This window comes from Mesoplodon mirus, assembly GCF_964341445.2.
Source record: "Mesoplodon mirus genome assembly, chromosome: 18".
Lineage (NCBI taxonomy): Eukaryota > Metazoa > Chordata > Mammalia > Artiodactyla > Ziphiidae > Mesoplodon > Mesoplodon mirus.
The window spans coordinates 44,968,317-44,992,645 of record NC_138994.1 but is presented as its reverse complement, the minus strand read 5'-3'; the positions used below and the strand labels follow the sequence as shown (position 1 = coordinate 44,992,645).

Sequence of the window (24,329 nt, the reverse complement as noted above, 5' to 3'; positions counted from 1 at the left end):
CATGTGACCCTCCAGACCTCAGAGTGGATGAAAGGGCAGGTGGCCCAAGGGTCTGTGACCTGTTCCTCCTTCCATCAGTCCCCACATTCACCACCTGAGAACAGGTCAAATGGAACGTCGGCTTGAGAGGTTTTGAATAGTTCCAGCATCGTAAGAAATTCGCCAGGGGAGGCAAGGACATCTCCAGCTATTTTAACTATCATGACGCATCTATGTGACGCGCTCGGGATGGACTCACATGGACAGCCAGGGTAACTGACATGTCCATCCCAAGAGGTCACCCGCAGACCCGAGCCCGTGCCCACCTTCTGGACAGATTCATCTGTAGCAGCTACTTGACCTGCCACCATGGCACAGGGCCCTGGCTCTCCCTGGCCCCACGCCCCCCAGGGGCCCCGCTGGCCTCGGCCTGGGGAACTCACGCTTTGGTTGAACATGTCCGTCTCGTGCCGCAGCTGCGTGTACTGGCACAGATGCTGCCGGATCATCTCCACCCTCTCCACCTCCAGCCGTTCCAGCTCCTGCAGAGGAGGAAAGCGGCAGAGACCTCTGGGGGTGTCCCTTCCACCTGGGGACCTTCCCCACCATGCGGGTCCCACTCCCCCCTATACACAAAGCACACATGCTGCCCGCTTATCCCCCAGCCTGCCTGACCCTCTGGGGACTGACGAGGAACCCACCCCGTATCTGGGAGTGAAGCTGCAGCTGACGGCACAGCAGTTACTGTCTCCCGACTCTCGTTCTGCCAGGCGTGGTGGGTGCTAAGAGCTTTACAGGCACTGCTTCATTGTCCTCATCATAACTGTAAGAGGTTCTCTTCTTACCCACATTCTCCAAACAAGGGAATGAACACCTACAGAGGTAACATCGCTTGCCCACAGAGACAGGGAATTATGGGAGCAGCGGGATTTGCACCAGGGTCTGTCGTGCCCTTAATCATGCGTCTGCACCAGTGCAGCCCCAGCCCCAGCCCCTGATGGCGTGGAGAGATGGAACACGTGCAGGAGCTTCTGCACCTCCAACTCTTGGGGCTTTGTCCCTGGGCCTCTGCTGAGCGGCCTCGTCTCCTCTGTCCACCCCAAGCGCTGAGGGGCAGGTCAAGGGAGCCAGGAGGGCCGGGAGCAGGGTGGCCACTGTCAAAGGGAAGAGCGGAAGGCGTTTGCCCTTCGGATCCTAGGTGGCTCTGCATCTTTGGAATTTAGGAGATCCGGCTGCTATTCTGTGCACAACTAGGTCACTGTTCAGGTGATTAACCAGGGCGTAGGAAGTAAAGCAGGGAGTTTAATTAGGAGATTAACCAGGAGGAAAACTAGGTCACTGTCCCCGGGGGAGGCCTCTAATCTGCTCTGGTGGACTGGCACCTGGGGAAGGCAGAGGGTTAGTCTCATGCTGGACAGACAGATGGACGGCGGTGGCTTGGGGGCAGTGGGACGGTGTGATAAGCACCTGGCATGATGCCTCCTTTCTCATCTGGCCCCATGACCCACGTGCCAACCCCGCTTCAACCCACTCAGTGGGTGCTGACTTCACAGAAATACTCAACTTGGCTATTTTTCCTAAATGGACCACTGTCTGCTTGGTTGACCCTGACCCCTCAGAAGGATGCAGCACGAGCCCATTGTTGCCTGTGCTCACACAGCTAGGAAGTGTCAGGGCAAGGATCTGAATCCACATAGGCTGGTCTGGAGTTCAGGTCTCAGTCCCAACACTAGAGCAGATCTAATGACCATCTCCATGGTCACCTCCACCCCACTGCCTGCACATCCACCACCATCCACCCAGGGATTCCTGAGCGCCCGCCCCTGCATGGACAAGCGTATGCATCTCTGGTCACTCACCAAGGTGGTGGTCACCATCTCTTCAAACCACTTGGACTGGGCCTGGTTGTAGAGATCCACACAGCGCATGAGGTCATCTCCTGGAAGGGCCAAGGTCATTGTCATACTCTGTGCTGTCCTCACCATGGCCGCCTTCTCCCACCTGCACCCCACAGCCAGGGTGATGGAGGCCACCGGAAAGCTGGTGGGTGGGGAGGATGAGCAGAGCAAGAGAAGGGGGCAACCCAGCCTTACGAGAGGCCGGCTTCAGAGTGTCCATCTGAACTAGACTCCAGACACCAAAAACTCAGGAAGGGGGTTTCTCAGTAAGAATGTATGTATGGTAGGGGTGTGGGGGGGTACTCCTAGGACCCCCAACTCTATCATGAGCCCAAGAAATGCTTCCTCTTCTAAAGATGGGAGTTTCATTTCACATTGGAGAGTCCTGCTTGGTTGAAACATGTGTCTCAAGCAACTTGCTACTAGTTAGAGTTAAAGAAGGGAAGTTTGCAAATCACGTGTGTGTGTGTGTGTGTACATACATGCAGCAGCAAAGGGTGGGTGGGAAGAGAATGAGCTCTTTCTATAGTATTTTATTTCATAAGAGAGAGATCTGAAACAAACTATGTAACAAACTGCAAGTAACTGCAACATTACTAAGGTCCCAGCGTCCCAGACCCTTGCTACATGGAACACAGTTCCTGGACCAGCCGCATCAGTGCGCCCTGGGAGTTTGCTCGAAATGCAATCTCAGGATGTTTCTGAGACCTAGTGAATCAAAAACTATTTTCACAAGATCCTCAGGTGATCCCCGTGCACATCACAGTTGGAGAAGCACAGCTTGGTCTGCATGTAGTTTCCTGATCATCACAGGGTGCCAGAGAGAGGAAGACATCATGGTCTCTGCTCACGATGGGAAAACTCATGAGTGAACCCAGAGGTAACGATGAACTCTTCAAAGGGATTCCTATAATGGCATCACCTTGCTCATGTGGGTTCAGATATGAAAGTGAGTGAAAGAAAGTGGGCAGAGTTATGCCCACATGACCCAGGGCCTGGCTCAGGACCCCCTCCCCAGTGAACCATACACCATTAGCTGGGAACTAAGCCTTCCTTGAGTAACAGAACCCAAATCAAGGCTCTGTTCATTGTGCCCTTGGTTCAAGGCCAAGACTGGGCCCTTGATCCCAAGAAAGACTGAACTATAGGGAAGAAAGTGGATATTTCATTGCAGATGCATTCCCACCAAGAGCTTGCGCCTGACCGTGGGTGGGGTCACCCTATAAACAATATGAAACTCCCAAAGCCCTGTTTGTTGATCCTGATTCTGACAACATGCTTCAGGAACTTCTGCAACATCAGGAAATAGTATAGGTGAAGGTAGGTGTGTCTCTTCTCTAGGCATCCCAAGGGTTTGAAATCAGGCCCTTCTGAACAGTACAGGTTAAGGACATGGATTCTGGAACCAGATCTGGGCTGTCATACAGCTCCACTGTTTACTAGCCGTGCAACCTTGGACAAGTTGATTCACCCTGCCTGTGCCTCAGTTTCATCATCTGTAAAATGGGGATAATAATGGTACCTCCATAGAGCCACGGTGAAGATTAAATAAGCACACCCTCCCCCAAAAAAAGAAAAATAAAAAAGAAAACACAAAGAACAAAATAAAAAGATAAACAACTTACGAAAAGTATTTGCAATTCAAATGACAAAAAGTTAATTTTCTTTATCAATCAATAAGAACAAGACCAGCCATTTGACATAAAAATGGGGAGAGCTGGGCTTCCCTGGTGGCGCAGTGGTTGGGAGTCCGCCTGCCAATGCAGGGGACGCGGGTTCATGCCCCGGTCCGGGAAGATCCCACGTGCCGTGGAGTGGCTGGGCCCGTGAGCCATGGCTGCTGGGCCTGCGCGTCCGGAGCCTGTGCTCCGCAACGGGAGAGGCCACAGCAGTGAGAGGCCCGCGTACTGCAAAAAAAAAAAAAAAAATGGGGAGAGCATATGAGTGAATCATAAAAAAAAAAAGCCACGACGATTTATAAGTCTAGTTTTAAAATGCTCAACTCCACTCAAAAAGCAGTGTAGGGCTTCCCTGGTGGCGCAGCGGTTGAGAGTCCGCCTGCCGATGCAGGGGACGTGGGTTCGTGCCCCGGTCCGGGAAGATCCCACATGCCGTGGAGCGGCTGAGCCCGTGAGCCATGGCCGCTGAGCCTGCGCGTCCGGAGCCTGTGCTCCGCAATACGAGAGGCCACAACAGTGAGAGGCCCGCGTACCACAAAAAAAAAAAAAAAAAAAAAAGCAGTGTAAATTAAATTAGAAACAAAATACTATTTTTCACCAGATAGTTACAATGTCAAAATCTGAGAGCATTCAGTGCTGACAAGAGTTTAGGGAACAAGCGTTCACAGAGCTATTGGTGGGCACCCCTCTCTGGAAAGCAACTTGGAAACATCCATCAAAATGAATACAAGCATCTGACCCAGAAACCCCGACCCCATCTCTATACTGTCTATATGCAGGTTCTGTTCCCCCCACCCCTGAGATGCATTTATAGTAACAGCATCGCTGGCATTGGCAAAAACTCTGAAACAATCTAAAAGTCTTACAAAAATCAATTAGGGGAATGATGAAACAAATCTGGATACGATCATACACTTGCTCGCTCTTCAACTATTTAATAAGTCTGATGTACATGAATGAATGGGGAAATAAATTTATGGGTGATGGAATAGAGCTATCTCTAAGATATATCAATTAAAATATAAGTTCAGAACACAGCATAATATGATTTTATGTATATGAATTTTTTGTTTGTTTGTTTGGCTGCACTGTGCAGCATGTGGGATCTTAGTTCCCCGACCAGGGATCGAAGCTGGGCCCCCTGCATTGGACGCACGGAGTCTTAATCACTGGACCTCCAGGGAAGTCCCTATAAATTTAAATATTAAAAAACATTTAAAAAATTAAAACACTAGGATGTGTTGATGGTGATTATATCTGGGGAATAAGATTTTATATTCTTACGTGTTGATTAAAATTTTTTGTCAAGCAGCAATATTGTTTTTGTAATATAATTTTATTTTTTAATAGTTTAATAAATTAAACTAATTTAAATGTGCCTCTCCCATCCTTGGGTTCTCTTTCCTACTCTCAACAAGTATACTGTGCCTTCTGTTTCTGCATCCAATACTTTACCATTGTGCATTAAAGATCTTTATATAAAATGCTGTATTTATATTACACTATTTTGTTATGACATTTTTATACCACCTTATTTCAAAATGTCACTAAGGTGGCTGTTTCATCCTATAATGAACTAATTATACCAGGTCCACCAGAAGTTGGGGTGAAAGGGATTTAGAGACCATCTAATCCAAACCCTAATCCCACAGCACATATTTTAATCCCAGAAAGCAAAACGCACTGTCCTTGTACACCATGAAACTGGTTTTTTAGAAATATTTAACAATTTTTTTTTAGATTACTGTTTCTCACTGGTTTTTCTCCCCCTTCCTTGTGCATTAGCTAATTTTTACCTCTAGGTGGAAGCAGAAGCTGACTCATTGGGAAATCTTTTGGAGAAAATCTGAAATACGGCTATTTCTTTAAACAAAATGTTGACCTCTGTTCTGGGGCAGAAGCCCATCACCAGAGGTGAACCTTTGGAGTAGCACTCCCCAGGGAGGTGGGACAGCTTGGGTGGGTGTGGTTTGCACTTCCCCTAGGAGCTCCAGGCAGCGACAGGACCCCTGAATTCCAGGTGCCTGGAAGAGTCTGTCCACCTCCTGGCCAGAGAGCCAGGGCTTGGACCAGAAGGAGCCCTCTGGCCCAAAGGGAGGGTGTGGGGAGCCCTGTCCCCTGCCACAGCCTGGACACAGCCGGGTTTGCTCCCCGCCCCACAGCCCCACACCCCAGCCTCATCCTGTGGGGTGCACGTTCACAGGCACCCCATCTCTCAGCCCCTCCTGTGTTTCTGTGACCAGGTGAGTACGGACAGGGGCAGCGGGCGACGGTGCCTCACTCACCCGCCTGTGTGGACTTCCTCCGTGCCTTCTTGATGTCCTCCTCCGTCTTGTTGCTCAGCTTTATCTCCAGCTGCTGGGTCTTCATCTCCAGGTCTCTCTGCCGCTCCGTGAGGGCTTTCCGGGCCTGGGGTCCAAGGACGTGAAGCTATTCATGGGCTCAGAGCCAGGAAGGGCCTATGGGGCACACGGGGCCTGGCTTCCCCTTTTCTAGGTAAGAGTCCTTTCTTTTCCCTGCTTTTGTGGATGAGGCCACAGTGGCTCCGACAGGCTAAGCAGCTAGACCAGCATCACCCAGCCAGTTAGGGACCACGTGGAGGCTGCCAAGCATCCTCTCATCCCCATCTCTTGGCCTAGAGCAAGCCTCTCAGAGCATGTTTTCATTGGAGCATGTACACGTACTGGGGACCCAAGCGGTCCTAAAATCACAGCTTCTCCGGGGTGGCAGGGACCACAAAGGTCGACATCACTTCCCAGCAGTGCTTATCGGCTGGTAGCACCAGGCTCCCCGTTCTGGGGCAGGATGGGCCCTTTGATGGCAGCTGCTGGCAGGTGGGGGATTCCGTCAGGAGGGAATCTGCCAGGTGAGACCCAGGCAAAGGGGCCCCATGTGGACCGGCAGCAAATCCAGGCTCCGAGACCCACGAAAGCAGGGTGTACCTTGTCTCATGTGCCGGAGGGAGGCCCCCTACACCCTCCACTGCAGGTGCAGCCACACCCACTCCCACTCAGAATCTGAGCACCAGGGGGAAGCAGCCCACCTACCCTTTGGCTGGGGGAGGGGCGTCTCATACTCCCCACCCCTCCAGATCCTGCCATGGGGGGACAAAAGCCTCTGCCTTGGCACACGGAGCCCCTGCTGGTTCCCAGCCCCCTGTCCTCCAGCGGCACCCTCCCGCCCTGGCATCCTGGGCCTCACCTTCTCCACCGCGGCATAGCGGCTGGCGAGCTGCTTGCGGAGGTCTGCAATGTGGTGGTCACACTTTTTCATGTCCTTCTTGAAGTTCTCGCGGAAGTTCATCAGGGGCTTCTCCACCTCACTGTGAAGCTGTCGATGGGGGAGACACACTCAGGACCCCCGGGGCGTCAGCTGCACATGGAGGGAGGGGGCGCTGCCCCCAACCCTGCAGGTGAGGATGGGGGACCTTCCCACCGGAAGGTCAGAGACAAGTGGCTGCTTATCTGGTAGCGGTCAAGGGAGTCACCTCAGCTGGCCACGTCCCAACGTTCACACCGATGGACAGGTTAGCATCTGGAGCCTTCGAGTCCCTTGCGGGCACCCCCTTCCTGCGCTAAGTCCCCAGAGCTTCCTCTAGGGCTTTGCTTGGGTGTCCGGCTCCCTTTCCTTCCAACCTGGGAGCTTTCTTCGGGCAGAACCCAAGCCACCATCTCTGTGTCCCCGAGCACTTAACACAGGGACTGCTGCGTGGGTGACATTTAATCAGGTGATCTCGGGTCAGCTCTACTTATTGGACAGCTACCACGTGCCAGGTGCTGAGACCACAGAGGATCTGCTCATGGTCTGGATGTCGAGGAGGTCTTGTTAGGAGCTCAGGGGCCCCCTCTTCCTGAACTGTGCCTGCTGGTCTCTGCATGGAGGCTGGCGCAAACCCACCGCACCAGAACGAACTGGCCTCGCACCCCCAGGGACAGAGAAGGGTTCTTTATGCTCTGAGAGGTGCTGGGTGAGGTTGGTGTTCAAGCTTTTTCCTTCTCTTTTATTCCTTCCCTCTTTCCCACTCCACTCTCTTTGGAAGGAGAACTTTTACTTAAAACTTTTTTGGGGGGGGTTGTGAACATGAGATGTATCTGATGAGAAAACAGATAAATGTGGACCTGCTGTGGTCAGAGTCACAGCCTAGAGCCCCCCGACTCAGCCTCTCAGAGCCCCACCCACTGGCCTCCTTGGGCCCCCTCGATCTGCCTTCCAGGGCCCCTCAGCCTCCATCCGCCCCTCTGGGAAGCAGAGCCGAACTTCCCTGGATGGATGAGATCCCAGCTCTGGGGTCTGTGATCGCTCCCCTCTTCCTCTTCACCAGGCCCCTTCTTCCCACATTATCTTTTCCCCAGAGACCTCAAGGACAGAGGTGCTCCTAGTCCTAAAGCACCGAGTACACATCACTGTGAGCTCTAGGAGGGTGGGGGCCACGCTGGCTTGGTCACTGCTGTGTCCGCAGCATCTGGCCGGAGCTGGTGCACAGTGGGTGATCCTTCTCTACTTAGATCTTCAGGGCCCGATGCCCTGGGTGACAAGACGATGCTCTGTTGGTGGACAACCTTCAAAGACTAACAGAGAGCGGGCTGCACAAACGCCCTTCTCTTCCTCCCGTTGCTTGTAACGTCTGCTATCATTTTTTTGAGCCCTTGGAAGTTTCCTTGCACAGGAAAACACCCCCATCTGGTGGCAGTCTGTAAGATGCCACAAACTTGAGCGCTGCTGAGAACAAGGAAACACCTTCCGCACACAGATTAAATGGCTTTGAGGGAGGAGGGGGAGGGGCTGCATAACTGGCTGCCGTGGGAACCGGCTCCTGATGGGGCTCTACGTGGGTTAACTCAGCCTGTTGACCCCGTAACTCCGCGGTCTCTTTCTGAGGGATTTCCATACTTCATGTACCCAGGAGTGACCTTGCAGAGGCTTATCAATACTCAGGAGTCCTGGGCGCCGGCCCCAGATTCTGTGGTCTGGAGAAGGGCCCCAGGATCCTGCCAACATACCCAAACGCTCTCCCCCAATTCCAAATGACATTCTGGAAACATCGCGCTACTGGCTGTCAGAAGCGATTCAACCCCGTGGATTGAAGACCCATGGATTCTCCCTCTGTATTTTAAGTACTTTGAAAATAAAGCTAATTTTTTCTTTAAGAAAGTCGGCTGGGTGTTTTTTTATACTCATTCTTAACGTTTAAGCATCTCTGGCTAACCAGGAGGCAGAAGCCCTCCCTGGAAGCTTGTCCTCATGAACTTGAGCTGGCCTGGCTTGGATGCCACAGGCTATTGAAGCCATTCGGTTTGCCTTTCAGAATTCCTGTCTCCTCCTTTCATGTCACTCATCAGAAGAGAGTAAGAGAAAACTTAAGTTGGCGGGAATTTCAGAGACCACAGGGAGACCTCGGAGACATTGTGGGTTTGGGGCAGACCACCACAATACAGTGAAGACTGCAATAAATCGAGTCACATGGATTCTTTTGGTTTCCCAGTGCACATAAAAGTGATGTGTACACTATACTGTAGTCTGTTAAGTGTGTAATAGCTCTATGTCTTAAAAATGCATACTGGGACTTCCCTGATGGCGCACTGGTTAAGAATCTGCCTGCCAATGCAGGGGACACAGGTTCGAGCCCTGGTCTGGGAAGATCCCGCATGCCGTGGATCAACTAAGCCCGTGTGCTACAACTACGGAGCCTGCACTCTAGAGCCCACGAGCCACAAGTACTGAGCCCCCGTGCCACAACTGCTGAAGCCTGTGTGCCTAGAGCCCGTGCTCCGCAACAAGAGAATCCACCACAATGAGAAGCCCGCGCACTGCAACAAAGAGTAGCCCCCCTTCGCCACAACTAGAGAAAGCCCGCGCACGGCAACGAAGACCCAACGCAGCCATAAATAAATAAATAAATAGATTAGATAGACAGATAAATAAATAAGTTTTTTAAAATGCACATACCTTAATTTTTAAAATACTTATTGCTAAAAAAAATGCTAACCATCGCCTGACAACGCAGGGTCGCCGCACATCTTCAATTTGTTAAAACAAAACAAAACAAACACACACACACTAAAGCAAAGTGTTATATTAAACAAGGTATGCCTGTATCTAGTCCAGTGGGTTACTAAGAGTTGTGAAATCATTTTAGTGGGTCAGGACCTGCTTTTAGATGAGCATAGCCCAGACACAAAGAGAAAATATCAGAGTGCATTTTAGGCAGAAGGTTAAGTAGTTTCACAAACAGTTGTTTTAGCCACGTGCATGTGTATCTGTATGCGGATATCTGGATGTGGATACCTGTGTGTTCCAGGTGGCCATGGAAAACGTATAACTGTGGGTCACAGTCAAGTAAGGTTCAAGTCACTGATCTGGTCCAATCTCTTCATTTCACACATGAAAAAAATGGAAGCTCAGAGATGCTAAGTGACTTGCCCAAGGTCACAAAGCTTGTTAGTGATGGCACTGACATAAAAGTCCTGTCTCCTGAGGCTCACTGTGCCCCCCGAAATCTTCTGGCTGAACGCACGGCCTCGACTGCAGGATTAGATTTTCTCCCACCAGAAGGAATTTTTCTGTTCTCCCTTCGGCACCCAGAAGCGGGTATAACTTCCTTTATATATAGCAATCTTATTTCTTTAACAGCCTGTTGCTATGAACAGTGGCTCGAGCTAGGAGACTAGAAAAGCCTAAACGATTCCTGAAATGAGTTGCATTTCTTAAAGAGCTCTTGCCCCCGACACAGAACATTCAGGGTGGAATTTTTCAACGAGCCTTTTGGAGCAGATGGTAAAATGGATTTCGCACATATGCAGCCGTATTATCCAGGGCGGACGGATAGTCCTTGGAGCCTTTTCTTTTCAAGGAATTGTCATACAACCACTGGGCTGCCACCATGATTGCCTGAGGACACCGACACTGACCGACGGGCTGGAGGCAGCAGACATTCTTATAGAAAAATCTATGTGTGAATTTTGTGTGAACATTTCCTCAGAAGCCTCCCATCAGCTACCTGAAGTCAGCCCTGAATTAAAACATCCCGGCATTTGGAGGGCCAGACCGCACTGCCCTGGACAGTCCTTAAGAGAGGGCAGAGTGCTCCTCAGAACAGGGTTCTGTGTTTTAAATGCCACTGGTCTGCCCGGAGAAAAGGTCTGGGGGTCAAAGCTGCAATTCACTCAGTCCTCGCCTTTGCTTCCTCAGCAGCTGAGCCCACTTGGCTGTGTAACCACTGGCTGCGATTTAACCCCTCTGTTCCTACTCATTTGTGAAACGGAGATGCTGTCTTGAACAGTAGCTGATAAAATTGAGGGAGATGAATGATATCCTACACCACTTACATTACCGTAATACTGTGATATAAATAACTAATATATATTTTGGTCTTTGTCCCCAGCTCCTGGCTGGAGCTCCTAGAGCCTTTGCAATTTCCTAAACAAGAAAGGTCCCAGGAGCATCCTTTGGTCTAAATATTTGGTCTCTGAGCCACTGTTGCTGATACCAAGCTCCTACATCCCTTGGAATTTCCTGGGTGATAGGAGGGTCTTTTGTTCTAATGAGGTGCCTCTGCCTGGGCTCCTGGACGGGGGCTGGTCACCAGAAAGACCAAGCCATGATTAGAAGCTTGTAACTCTCAGCCCCCTCCCCATCCCCTGGGGAGAGGAGAGGGGCTGGAGATTGAGTTAATAATTGATTCTGCCTATGTGATGATACCTCCATTACAATCTGTCAGTCACAGGGCCCAGAGAGCTTCTGGATTGGTGAATACACTCAGATGTGAATACACATCTCTAGCCTTTATCCCATCCTTTAATATATAATAAACTGGTAAACCTAATAAGTGTTCCCCTGAGTTTCGTGAGCTGTTCTAGCAAATTATCAAACCTGAGGAGGGGGTCACGGGAACCCCTGATTTGTAGTCAAGTTGGACAGAAGTTGTGGATAACCTGGGGACCCACTACTTATGATAGCCATCTGAAGTAGGGTTGGTCCTGTAGCACTGAGTCCTTAACCTGTAGGATCCTATGCTGACCCTGGGGGAGTTAGTGTCAGAACTGAATTAAAGTGTAGGACCCCCAGCTGGGGTCAGGGAATTGGTTGGTGTGGGGAAAACCCACCCAGTTTGGTGACCAGACGTACTGCTGTGAGCAGCGGTAGTAAAAGGAAAGATTAGAGGAAAACACTGCATGGGGGAGTGCTGGCACCCGCTGGGTACCTTACGAACAATTGAGAATCAGGCGGCCTGCTGATGGAGAGCAAATGCCACCAGGATTTCTGGGGCTCCGGCAGGCGACCCTTCAGAAGCTCGCAGACCCGGCTCCCAGTCCCATCACAATGGCAGCCTCTACATGTATCTCACAGTCAACGGAAGTTTCCACCACCGCAGAAGCTGGAGCTGCTGGGGGCTAGGAGGGAGAAGGGAGACCTAAAGGGAACACTACCATGATCTACAGCTTCAAAACAACTCCCTGCTTTGTACGCAAGTCTCAAAAGAGACCCATTCACGGAGCTCCCTTCTCTCCCAGTACTTGAGAGGCAATTTCCTTGCCAAGTGGTGTCTGAGGTTAGTGTGCCACTGCTGGCCCAGGAATTCTCACTCGCATCGGGGTGTCAACTCAGTCTTGGGGCTCCAGCATCCTTCGGGAGCAGGGAGCTGGTAACACACTGTTTTTCCTCCCAGCCCAGCTCTTTATAAAGCTCCTTCACACATCTCAGCCGTACGAGTCATTCACCCTGCCCTTGGTGTGCGGAGAACCATGACCGGGTGGGGTGGAGACCTGGATACAAAGTCAGTTTCCTGTCTTCCAACAGCACACTAAGCCCAGAAATGCAACTGTTGTGGACGAAGCGCTAGAAAAGACATAGGACCTGGGAGAACTGAGTGTGGAAGTCGCGGGAAGGAGCAGCCATCTTTGTGGGATGCCACGTTCAAGTGGCATCCTCCTCCTTGACACCCTGATGTTAAAGGAGGCAGTGTACACCCTGCTGTTAAAATGTGGGCTCAGAGGGTTTAAGCGCTTTGTCCCAGTGTCCTCTTGGGCTGGTGACTGTGGGAGGGCAGAAGAAAGAGCGTAGACCCAGTAGGCAAGGGTCACCGGGAATGGTGCCCCTCTCCAGGGGCTCTCATCCTTTAGAAGGCAAGCATCCTAGTGGGCGGCCCCATCAGTCACGTACACTTTAGTGTGAATTTCCCCCTTAGGCTCTTGGTTTATTCTCCACCTGGAAAGCAGCTAAGAGCCTGAGAGGGAATTTGGAGACAGGAGACAGGGAGTGGGGAAGAGAGGGTTGTTTGGAAACACGGAGAAATCTTGGCAGAAAGTAGGCCTGAAAAGACTAGGGGGTCAAGAGGAGATCGTCAGGGGTCCTATTCACTCGTAACTTCAGAAAATATTTATTGACATCTACTATGTACCAGGCACCACTCAGAGTCCTGAAGACACAGTGAGTGGGAGAGAAACATCACTGTCCGAGGGCACGTGCTAGAGTCTTCTGGACCAATGGAAAGAAGGGTCAGCTACCTAGTCTGAAACTGTGTAACAACAAACACAACAAAACAAAAACATTCTCCCTTCGAAAGAGTCTAGTCTCTCCCGACACTAAGAGGAGATAGAAAATGCCAATGCATTCCTTTGAAAGCCAAGCCACACAAAAGTGCAGTTTCATCCCTCAGGGGCTCACCCGAGAAACTGAGGGGCATCTACCCTCACCTCACAGAGGTGTGCTGGGGTTACTCGCACTGGCTCATCAGGGCCCAGGGTTAAATCTGGAGGCATTTTGTGAGTTGGTTGTTAAAGACAGCCAGTATTAAACATTAAATGATCTAAACTTAAAATTAACAAACTACATTAAAAACAAAGGTAATACATATCCTCATACCCTCCTAACTACATCTGACTATTATCCACGCTCTTGATGGATGTGTATGATTACTGATGCTATTTTGTTGGTATAGGGGGAGCACGGTCTAAGGGTAGCATCTCTTCCCGACTCTTGAAATTTACACCATGGAAACTGTGCAACACCACACCGGTCTGTAGGACCAACCCAGGGAGGGCTTACCTTGGCGGAGAACTTGAGGTGAACTTCAGCCTCGTCAGCAAGGCTCTTCTTCACCTGCGCCCATGCTTCTCCCAGGGAGCTGCAACACCAAGGAGTTGATGAGGCTCGGGGAGGCCACACCGACCTCAGGTCAGAGGCCACGGCCCTCCCTGAGACAGGATGGTGGGTCTTGACCACGAGTCCCGGGGGAGCGTACGACACAAGAGACCGTGGACTTGGATGAGGCAGAGGCCAGGCACAAAACAAACCTGAGGACCACAGAGGAGCCTTCCCGAACCAAGCTGAGAGAACAGACTGCAGCAGACAGTCGAGTGCCTGGGGAAATATCCAGAAGCCCAGAGGACCGGGGAGATGTGAGAGGGAGGTGGGGCACAGTGCCGTGAGGACCCTAATACCTGGCCCATTACTGTCTCTGGCCTTCCTGTCGCTCCTCCCTGGTTTACTGTTGAGGGTTGGAAATGCCTGCTGGCAAGCCAAGGAAGGAGAACAGATGCCTTTTCAGGGAGAAGTCCTTCTCAAACAGAAGGCACCACACAGCCCTGCTTGCAGGTAAACCTCCAGCGGCCTGACTTCCAAGGAGGGCAAAAATGGACCAGCTGGGTGTAGGAACCTCTTAGGGATGCCCACCCAGCAGAGAAGGCTCGCCATCACCATCCTCAGGAGCGTGACCCCCCGCTAGTACTTGTTCTGGATTGTGAACCCCAGTGCTGCCCACAGCCAACCAGAGAAGGGCAAAGTCCTCTAAGCTAAATAACTTTTCCACTGGTAGGAGATGTTCCAAATAGAAGCAATCTCCTGAAGTCTCCCAGACTTTTGAATGCAGGGCCCCGCGCTCCAGTCTCCCTGATTCGGAATTCTTGAACCTTGATGACCTTCAAAATGATATTCCTGCACGTTTGCTCGAGACCTCTCCACCCAGCTGGTAAACCCGGGCTGAATGGTCAGTTGACTTAATTTCATCAAAAAGACACTTCCAGGCTTCCCTGGTGGCGCAGTGGTTGAGAGTCCGCCTGCCGATGCAGGGGACATGGGTTCGTGCCCCGGTCCGGGAAGATCCCACATGCCGCGGAGCGGCTGGGCCCGTGAGCCATGGCCGCTGAGCCTGCGCATCCGGAGCCTGTGCTCCGCAACGGGAGAGGCCACAACAGTGAGAGGCCCGCGTACCGCAAAAAAAAAAAAAAAAAAAAAAAAAAAGCCACTTCCCCCAGAGAATTCATTAAACTTGAGGGGCAAAAAAGCTGATTCAAAGACAGCATGCTGCGAGGCTTCTGGGTTTTGAGCCGAGCAGCCAGCAGCTGAGAATTACCCAACAGAACAGAACAGAACAGATCTCTGTGGTCAGAGTCTGGGCCTGTCTGGTCATGGTGCTGGCTCAGGCTGAGGCGGCTGTTTATGGGAAACAACTGATTGATTTTATCTTGGAGTCAGGCAGCAAAGAAAGGTCCCCTCAGGTGAGCCCAGCTGGGGGGCCCACCCAAGAGACGGAGTGAGAATCAGAGCGATCCAAGCTGCTGGCATTTGTCTTGGCCTGAAGGGCCTGAGCTCCCGGGAGCTGGGCTGGGCCCACACTGGGTGGCCTGGCTCCTTACCTGACTGGGCAGATGGGTAGGGGGTCCATGGTGGGGGAAGGAGGGAGTGGAAGCGGTCATGATAGTCATACAGATATGGGATCAGAACAGCAGGTCCAGCAAGAGACTCGCCCAGATACAGGCAATGCGCTTGCAGCAAAGGTGCCAAGTATCTCAATGGAGAACAGACAGCCTTTCAAGAAATGGCACAGAGACAACTGTACATCCACAGGGAAGAAAGGAATCCTGCCCCTGACCTATGCCACACACAAAGATGATCTCAAGATGGATCACACAGCTACAGTGAAAGCCAACAAGCTTACAGAAGCAGTCCCAGGAGGAGGGGGAGTTTGATGACAGGGGGCTGGAGGGGGCTTCTCCCTGCAGCTGAGCTACTCGCCAGCCCGCAGGAGGTACAAACAAGAGCCCAGAAGCCCTGGTGGTGCCGAGAGACTGTAAGTCTGCTGCCAGCAGAGCACGTGGTCAGTAACTGGCCCAGGGACAGTGACATTGGCCTGAGACTGTCATCTGAGGGTCATCGGGAGGAAAGGCGAAAGCACAGTTTCACGCTCAGGACAACGTCCTCGGCCCCGCCTCCAGGCTGGGCCCTCAGTAGTAGGAGGACATCACTCCAAACACTCAGCTGGGCCTGTCTGAGCTGGGCCAGCCCTAAGCAGGCCTCTCCCTCCTCCCAATATTCCAGCCGCCTTGGAGCCACGTCACAAGTTAGAAAAAAGGCCATTTAGAAATTCTCTCACTGAAGAGAGATTTTTTTCATCTGATAAGAGGTTAATGAAAAAACAAAACAAAACCCAAAACCCGATATCATTTCTCACACGGTTCCAGCAGACTGTCTGAGCCTCCCAAATCAAAACACACGTTACTGTCACAAGTACCACAGGATAGCAAAACTGAAGGCAGGACAAATCACCTGCTGCTGTTTATTTACCAATGTGCACACAGCCTGTGGAATCTAATTTGGACACAGCACAACTCAAGTCTCCCCATCCGCGTCTCCCCAGGCTGCCCCACATTTCTAGGCTCCGGCATCGCGCTTCGAAAGTTTCAGGTGGACGGGCTGGCATGCAAAGCTGTGTGTGAATGCAAAACAGTGTAGCTGCAGGTCGTGAGCAGGGGCGGGCCCATGCGCCTCCAGAAGGAGCGTGTGTCTGGGGGTGGTGCGTGCACGCAGGGGAGATGGGGGGTTATGTGTTCCTGGCCGTGTTGCACGTGAGCTGCGCTGATGCCGGAACGTGAGCGTGTGGCGGGTTGCCCCGTGTTTGTGGGTGCACGTGTGTACGGCATGATGGCGAGGGCCGACTCCTGGCTCGTGCAGCTGGGAGCATATGCTGTGCGTGTTGGCCGGACAGAGTGTCCCTGGCAGCAGCTCAGGCCGAGGAGGTGGAAGCCTCTTCCAGAGCAGCTCTGCGTTGCGGGGCATGGGGGTACTTTAGGAAAGCCCCCTGCCCAGGCCGGAGGGGAGACTCCCCGAGAAGCTCCCTTCCTGCCCTGGTCTCAGGCCCGGTGCAGGGAGTAGGAGGAAGCCGGAGGTAACTTCATTTATGTCCCTGGAAGAGACACTGGCCGTGAAGGACCACCCAGTGGCCTGCTGGGTCAATGAAAACCATTCCGAGGCGGCCTCTTGGCTAGACAGCGAGCCCACACAGAGGCCCTAATCAAAGCCACATTTGGTTGGCAAAGCCCCATCGCCTGAAGGATTCAAGCCATGCAGGCAGATTTGGCCTTCTTCAACATCACAGCTCTGTGACGACCACAGCCAGCCCATGACAGAATGTCTTCCATCCCCGGGGGCTCACTTCCCCTTATAGGTGGGATTCGAACAGAGTCTGCACTGGAGAGAGGTCGGACTAGAGAGAGGACCTCGGGGGACCTTTCAACTCCTGAGACTCTGTATTTGTTTTAGTATTGAGGTGCAATTCACACAACACAAAATTAACCACTTTATAAAGAGGATAAGCATTTACTACATTTGCCATCTTGTGCAACCATCACCTCTAGTTGCAAAACATTTTTATCACCCTGTGATGGACTGAATGTGTTGCCCAAATTCAGACGTTGCAGCTCTAACCCACAGTGTGGCTGTTATCTGGAAATGGGGCCTCTAAGGAAGTAATGAGGGTTAAATAAGGTCATACGGGTGGGGAAGAAGTGACACCGGAGAGCTCGTTGTCTCTCCTCACTGAGGAAAAGCCACCTGCAATGCAAGGAGGGAGCTCTCACCGGACACCAACCCTGCCAGCACCTTGACCTTGGACTCCCCAACCTCCAGAACCGTGATTAATTACATTTCTGTTGCTTAAGCCACCCAGTCTATGGTATTCTGTTACAGCAGCCCAAGCAGATGAACACATACCCCAGAAGGAAACCTCGTACCCATTAAACAGTTACTTCCAGTCCCCTTTTCTCCCGCCCCCTGGCCATCACCCATCTTCATTCTGTCTCTATGGGTTTGTCTATTCTGGCCATTTCATATAAATGGATCATACAGTATGCAACCTCTGTGTCCTGCTTCTTTCACTTAACATAATGTTTTTGAGGTTCATCCCCATAGTAATGTGGATCAGAACTTCATTCCTTTTTATGGCTGAATAATATTCCATCATGTATCCATATATCCAACGTGGATGGACCACAATGTGTTTATGCATTCATCCTTTGATGGACATTTGGGTTGTTTCCACCTTTTGGCTATAGTGAACTGTGCTGCTACGAACATGCGTGTATATGTATTTGAATATCTGCTTTTAATTCTTTTGGATGTAAACCTAGGAGTGGAATTGCTGGATCATACAGTAACTCTATGTTTAGTTTTCTGAGGCACTGCCTAACTGTGTTCCATAGTGGCTGTGCCATTTTGCATTCCCACCAACAGGTTGAAACCCTTTGTTAACAGATGGAGCGGAGAAGACTACAGTCCTTCCCCAACTAGGGATCTTTCTGTGGCCGGGAGGGTGGGCTTGAGCCTCTCTCAGCCCGGGTCCCACCCAAGGAGGTCTGGACTGTCACAGCAGGAGGGGGAGGGGAGCCTGGGCCTCAGGCCCACAGGAGAGAATTCTAAACAAGGGGGCTGGGTGTGGAATCCTGTCACACCTAGTTTCCTACCAGCCTGCTCTCAGAGAAAGGGGAGCAGGGGTTGGCATCTGGAGGCTGGTTCCCAGCTACCAGGTGACAGGGCAGAGGGGGTCCTGACATACTCCAGCATCTGGCAGGAGGCCCTTGGCCGCTCGACAGTAGATAATATGGAAGTGCCAACCTTGAGTGTGAATGCCCACACCTGGAGTCATGGCTGGCCAGCTGGAGCCATGAATGCCCACTTTGAACCATGAATGTTCCCCTTGAATCATGAATGTCCACCTTGAACCATGAATGCCCAACTTGAATCGTGAATGCCCACCCTGAATCATGGGCACCCACCTTCAGCCAGGTCTATGGAGACCTTTCCATCCATATGGGACCATGGCAACGATCAGTGATCAGTGAAAAGGGACCCCCCCGCCAAGTGTCCCCTCTCCTTCCCCACTCCCATCACTGTCCTCCCTACTCACCCCTCCTCCTGAGCAGCCAAGGAGTTCTGAGAGAGCTTAGCTAAGTTTTTTGCATATTCTTCTTCAATCTTTATCCTGCAAAGGGAGAAAATCCAACATGTCAGCTCCCCAGCACTAGACTGTGGGTCCGACCTGCAGCCCTGCTACTTACTAGCCATGTAAACGAACCCGCCAGACCATAAGCTCTGCAAGTACATGGCTCTTGTCTGTCCACCTGACACATAGTAGGTGCTGAATCAATACATGTTGACTGAATAAATGAACAAAATTGTCTGAACCTCATCTGCAAAGTGAGGCATATGCACCTGTGTCCTAGGCTGTGCAGAGAAGAGTGGTCATTTGCACAGTTCCTAGCACAGGGCTGGACACACAGCAAACACTTAAACCAAGAAATGTAACTCATGATGGACCACGGCTGCCCCCTCTCCCAGCCCCCGAGCTCTGGGCTGAGAGCCTGCAAGGCGGCGTTGGCCCCTCTGAAGCAGGAACAGAACCCCTCTCTACGTTCTCCCAGACCCCAGGGCCCCCAGCTTCCAAGCCTGCAGGGTGCAAGCATTTCCATGGAAACCAGCAGTGCCCAGCTCTGCGGTGGATTCCACTTCCCCGGAGAGGGAAGTTTCCCCGGAGAGGGAAGTTGCCTTGGATTTTGCTTCCGGCAGGCAGGCCCTTGACACACTTTCAAGGCAGCTCTCCGGGGAGTGTTCTGTATTATCTGGCACAACTGTGTAAAATGTGTTGTCATGGTATTAGTCACTGCCTAAGTGGTCCCCCGAGGAGCTATGCTTGTGACGACCAGAGCTGGCCAGAGGGCTGGGGCCTCAGAGAGGCCCCTGGTCCATCACTTGGCAAATGAATAAAACCCCAGAGATGCTCCCAGGGCTGCAGCATTTGCTTCCAGGCTGATCAGGAGCTGAAGGGTGGCCTGACAGAGTCCCAGGGCAGTGTTCTGAGTCATGGTCATTTCCTGCTTCGGTGCTGAGAGGCTCAGTCTCGCTCCTTCTCTCACTACCAGCTCCACCATCTCCACATACTCTCAAGCCTGCCTCCATCACTTCCTCTCCATCCACTCAGCCTTTAGTCCCTCCCCTCCCCAGGAGGACATGGACGGCCAGCCTCCAGTCAGGAGGTCTCTGGAGAAAGCAGATCTCACCATGTCACGCTCTCAGCTTCAAACCCCCGAAGGCTCATCAATGCCAACCGCACACACCGGGCACGAGGCCCGTCCCCTCCAGAGCCGGCATCACTCCCCTAAGCTGTGGCCACGTGGTTCACCAGATGTCTGCCATGCCCCCCCACCCCACTCCCTAGCACCGGTCCAGCTCTCACCTCTGCACCTCAGCTCCCACCTCTCCCGGCTCTGAAAGGTCCCCCTCTACAAGACCCCAGGTGGACTGAGAAAAGTCATAGGAGTCCACCTGTCCCAGGGAAGACGAGTGGTCTCACGTGGAAGGTTCCATTTATTTGTTAACACGACCTCTTTATGAAAGCGTAAACCCTAAGCATGTTCAGACTAGGCTTTTCTAGCCATTTTCCTCTTGGCCTGTTTCCTACTGTTGTTTTCTCACACCTGAGCTACAGAATCTCTCAATCTCCTACCAGTTTAATGGGTCATAAAATAAAGATTTGATTATACCAACAGAAAATAGGCCTCCTAAGGAAAACAGATGCCTTAAAACGCCATAGAATTGTTACTGGATTATTGTTGCTATAATTAAAAAGGAAACATTTAAAAAATATATTGCCATTTACTGTCAATATTTCCAGTGTGCCTGCCTTGGAAACTCCAGACGGGAAGCTGTGTGTATATGTGTGTGCACACATGTGGAACGGGGGGGGGGTATGTGCACCTGTATGAGTGTGCAGGTGTGTGGGTATGTGCTTTACAGGGTCTCAGAACTTAGAGAGACTGAGGAGGGGAGTGATGAAGAAGGAACTTCTCTCTGTAGCTCTCCCCACTTCCATTAGGCTGAATTTATTGTTTCATCTACGGGCAGGCAAACCACTATTATAATCCCTGCACTTACCGTAATGACCTTATCTGACTCTCCCAGTAGGCTGAGTTCCCTGAAAGCAGGAATGGGAGGGTGGGGGTTTCTGGATGCCCAGGCCTGGGATATGGCTTTGGCTCAAAGATGAACTGAAAGGTTAACAGTCTCCTTTTTTGTTATGTTAAGGAATGGCGCTTCAAATGAGGGCGGCGCATCCGTAGATAAGCAAAGGGGCCAAGCAGTCTGCATGGGGAGACATTAGGGAGCGGTGGGGACTGTGGCAAACTGGAAACACCCACTCCCTGTACAGGGGCGGCTGCTCTTCAGCTCCAGCCAATTGTTGCATGAGGGATGCAAAGCCACGGAGCCAGACTTTCTTCTTTCCCCAGAGATGCCAGATATGCAGACTTGAATGTAATATCCACCAATTTTTTTTTGCTGTTGTTGGTTCAAATCTTTAAAAACATCACACAGGCCAAAGCAACACAACTTCTGGCCAGACTTGTCCCAAGGGCCATAAGCCTGTGACTCCCGTCTTGTGCTCCCCTTAGTGCTAACCAAGCCCAGTGCTGGTGTGCAGTGCGCACCCTGGCTGCTCACTCCCTCGGGCTCAGGGACCAAGGTGGGTGCTGTCACCAGTCCCTGGAGCTGGGAGGGCCCAGGCCTCACCTTTCCCGGATGAACTCTGACATTTCCTTCTGCATTTGTTTGCCCTTCAGCTGTTTCTGAAGCAGCAGTTCAAACCCCGCCATGGTTCCGTTGCCTTGGGGGTCCTTCTTATCAGCCTAGGAAGGAAAGAGAAGCGGCAGCGTTTAGGTGGCATCAGCATCTGGAGCCAGAAGGAATGGAGTGCAGGGAAGACAGACCCCAGAAGGGACCCCGATGTGCCGGGTAACCCTGTCCTCAGCCCCAGAGGGAGGACAAGGGCAGGAGTATCGGCTGCCCCAACTCACGCCTCTCCTGGCGCTCCTGTCCCCACGTGCTCTCTGAGGCTTAAGCCCTGATCGCTGCCGCCACCCCATGTGCGTGCCCCTCAACCCCACAACCTGGAAAAGAGGAGGAAGGGTATGTGGCCAAGAGCACAGGCACCAGGCAGCTGCTGGGGCTGGCTGGACCCTCTGCGGAGTCTCGGCATCTTGACTAAGCTGGGAGACAGTGTGTAACCTCAGGGGCAGGTATCCCCAGCCCTGAGCCATGCCATCCTCTCTTGCACTGGCTGGGCAGTGGCATCCTCCAACGCCCATGCATAAAAGATCGTAGTGACTTCTGGGGAGAAGCTGGATTGCAGGGCAGCCACAGTGGGAAAGGGCCCGCTTCCAGGCTTGACATCCCGGCCGGGGGATCCCAAGCAAGTTCTCTCTCTCTTTCTTTCTCTCTTTCTCTCTTTCTTTATCTATTTATTTATCTATTTATCTATTTATTTATTTATCTATCTATTTATTTATTTATCTATCTATTTATTTATCTATATATCTATTTATTTATTTATCTATCTAGTTATTTATCTATTTATCTATTTATTTATCTATTTATCTATTTATTTATCTATTTATTTATTTATCTATTTATCTATTTATCTATCTATCTATTTATCTATCTATCTATCTATTTATTTACTTATTTATTTATTTATTTAGCGGTACGCGGGCCTCTCACTGTTGTGGCCCCTCCCATTGCGGAGCACAGGCTCTGGACGCGCAGGCTCAGCGGCCATGGCTCACGGGCCCAGCCGCTCCGCGGCATGTGGGATCTTCCCGGACCGGGGCACAAACCCATGTCCCCTGCATTGGCAGGCAGATTCTCAACCACTGCGCCACCAGGGAAGTCCTAAGTTCCCTCACTTTAAATCTGAGCTGCTCATTCCATGAAACTGGGGAAATACTGGCAACCACCTCACGTGGTCATCTCAGGACAAATGACACATGGAAACAGCTTAGCCTAGTGTTCAGCAAATACCAAGTCTTCAGTGGATGGTATTTAAATTAGTTACTTTAAAGAAACATCAGGACTCGGGGAAGATGGCCAAGTCAATGAAATGGGAATTTAGCACCCAATTCATTTTGCAAGCAAATATTAAAATTTCAAAATTAAATGCTTTTTGTTTTGTTTCGCCTGACTCTCCTCAAAGACGCCTGAATCTCTCTCTCCTGCTCTCCCCCGGCCCTCCCTGCCTCTCTGGTACCCCGAGCACAGCCTTCCCTGCCAGAGAAGCATCCAGCATCTGTTCCCACAGCTATGGCTGCAGATCAACCCTCAGAGCCTTCCTGGACCCTGGCGGGCGCCACTCCTAAAGCTGTCCCCCCTCTAAGGCAGCCTTTCCCACCAGGAATCCAGAGTCAAATGCTTTGATACTTAAAGGGAGGAGTTAAAAACAGGTCAAAATAGGGCTTCCCTGGTGGTGTAGTGGTTAAGAATCCACCTGCCAGTGCAGGGGACACAGGTTAGAGCCCTGGTCCAGGAAGATCCCACATGCCGTGGAGCAACTAAGCCTGTGCGCCACAACTACTGAGCCTGCGCTCTAGAGTCCGTGAGCCACAACTACTGAGCCCGCGAGCCACAACTACTGAGCCCGCGTGCTACAACTACTGAAGCCCACACGCCTAGACCCCGTGCTTCGCAACAAGGGAAGCCACCGCAATGAGAAGCCCGTGCACCACAACGAAGACCCAATGCAGCCAAAAATAAATAAATTAATTTAAAAAACAAGAAAAGAACAACAAAAGAATAGGTCCTTTGCCACCACAGAGAGGAGCATCAGTGAGAACCCTGTCCCAGGATCTGGAAAGACCTGGGCTCTCTCTCATCTCAGCCACTGGGCAAAGCGGTCAGGTCCTTCCAATTCTAGGCTGTGTCTCCCACCACTCTCCCTAAAATAAGAATGGATTGCACCTCTAACATCCCGTTAGAACAGCTGTTTTACGAGAGGGGAAAAGAAAAGGGCTGGCGACGCCTGGAGAACGCCACTTACCTCCCCACTCCCTCCTGGTGCAGGATCCCTTCCTCAGCTGCCCTGACCCAGGGCCCTCTGAGCCACACTGTAATACCTCTCTTGACGGGGAGATCATCACCACACGGGGCATACCATGTCACAAGGGGGCTGCTCTGGCCATTGAAAAGTTACTCCAAGTACATTTAAGACGTGTGCCCTCCATTGTATGAATGCTACATCTTGATGAAAAAGCCAAAGAAAAATTATTTGAAATACTGAGCCCCAATCTGACTCCCTGAGAGGATGTATATGCTGAGTGATTTATCCACACTGGGAAAACCAGCCCGAGGAAGTGGGCTTTAATAACCGTGTTAGCAGAAAAATATCTATGAGGGGAAAAGGCCTTGATGGTCCGAGAGATAAAAACCCTGGGGTAAGTATCAGAGTCCCAGGAGGGCTTGAATCAAGATGGGACCCAGATGACGCTGACAGGCAGCAGGATGACCCACTCCCCCTGGCTCCCTACCATCCCCCACCATCCGCCACCCACTGACCTCCGGCTCCCAGGGTGCCCATTCCCGGGGCTTGAGCTGGTCTCCCCCGCATGCTCTGTTTCCTGCTCCCCTCTTTATGGATGACGTCTCTCCCGCACCCACCCCCCTTTAGGATGGTGTCTCC

General features: G+C 51.6%; 1 protein-coding gene across 6 annotated transcripts in view; it reads right to left on the bottom strand.

Annotated features, from left to right (window-relative positions):
* GAS7 (growth arrest specific 7) overlaps positions 1–24,329 on the bottom strand; it is a 204,258-nt gene that overhangs the window by 6,340 nt on the left and 173,589 nt on the right. For all 6 annotated transcript variants that reach the window (XM_082605550.1, XM_082605545.1, XM_082605546.1 and 3 more), the window contains 7 exons: positions 21,392–21,507; positions 18,735–18,809; positions 13,601–13,679; positions 6,758–6,886; positions 5,842–5,965; positions 1,839–1,918; positions 423–521 (listed from right to left, as the gene is read on the bottom strand). In XM_082605550.1, coding sequence (XP_082461676.1) covers positions 423–521; positions 1,839–1,918; positions 5,842–5,965; positions 6,758–6,886; positions 13,601–13,679; positions 18,735–18,809; positions 21,392–21,507 — 702 coding nt within the window. The remainder of the gene's footprint in view (positions 1–422; positions 522–1,838; positions 1,919–5,841; positions 5,966–6,757; positions 6,887–13,600; positions 13,680–18,734; positions 18,810–21,391; positions 21,508–24,329) is intronic.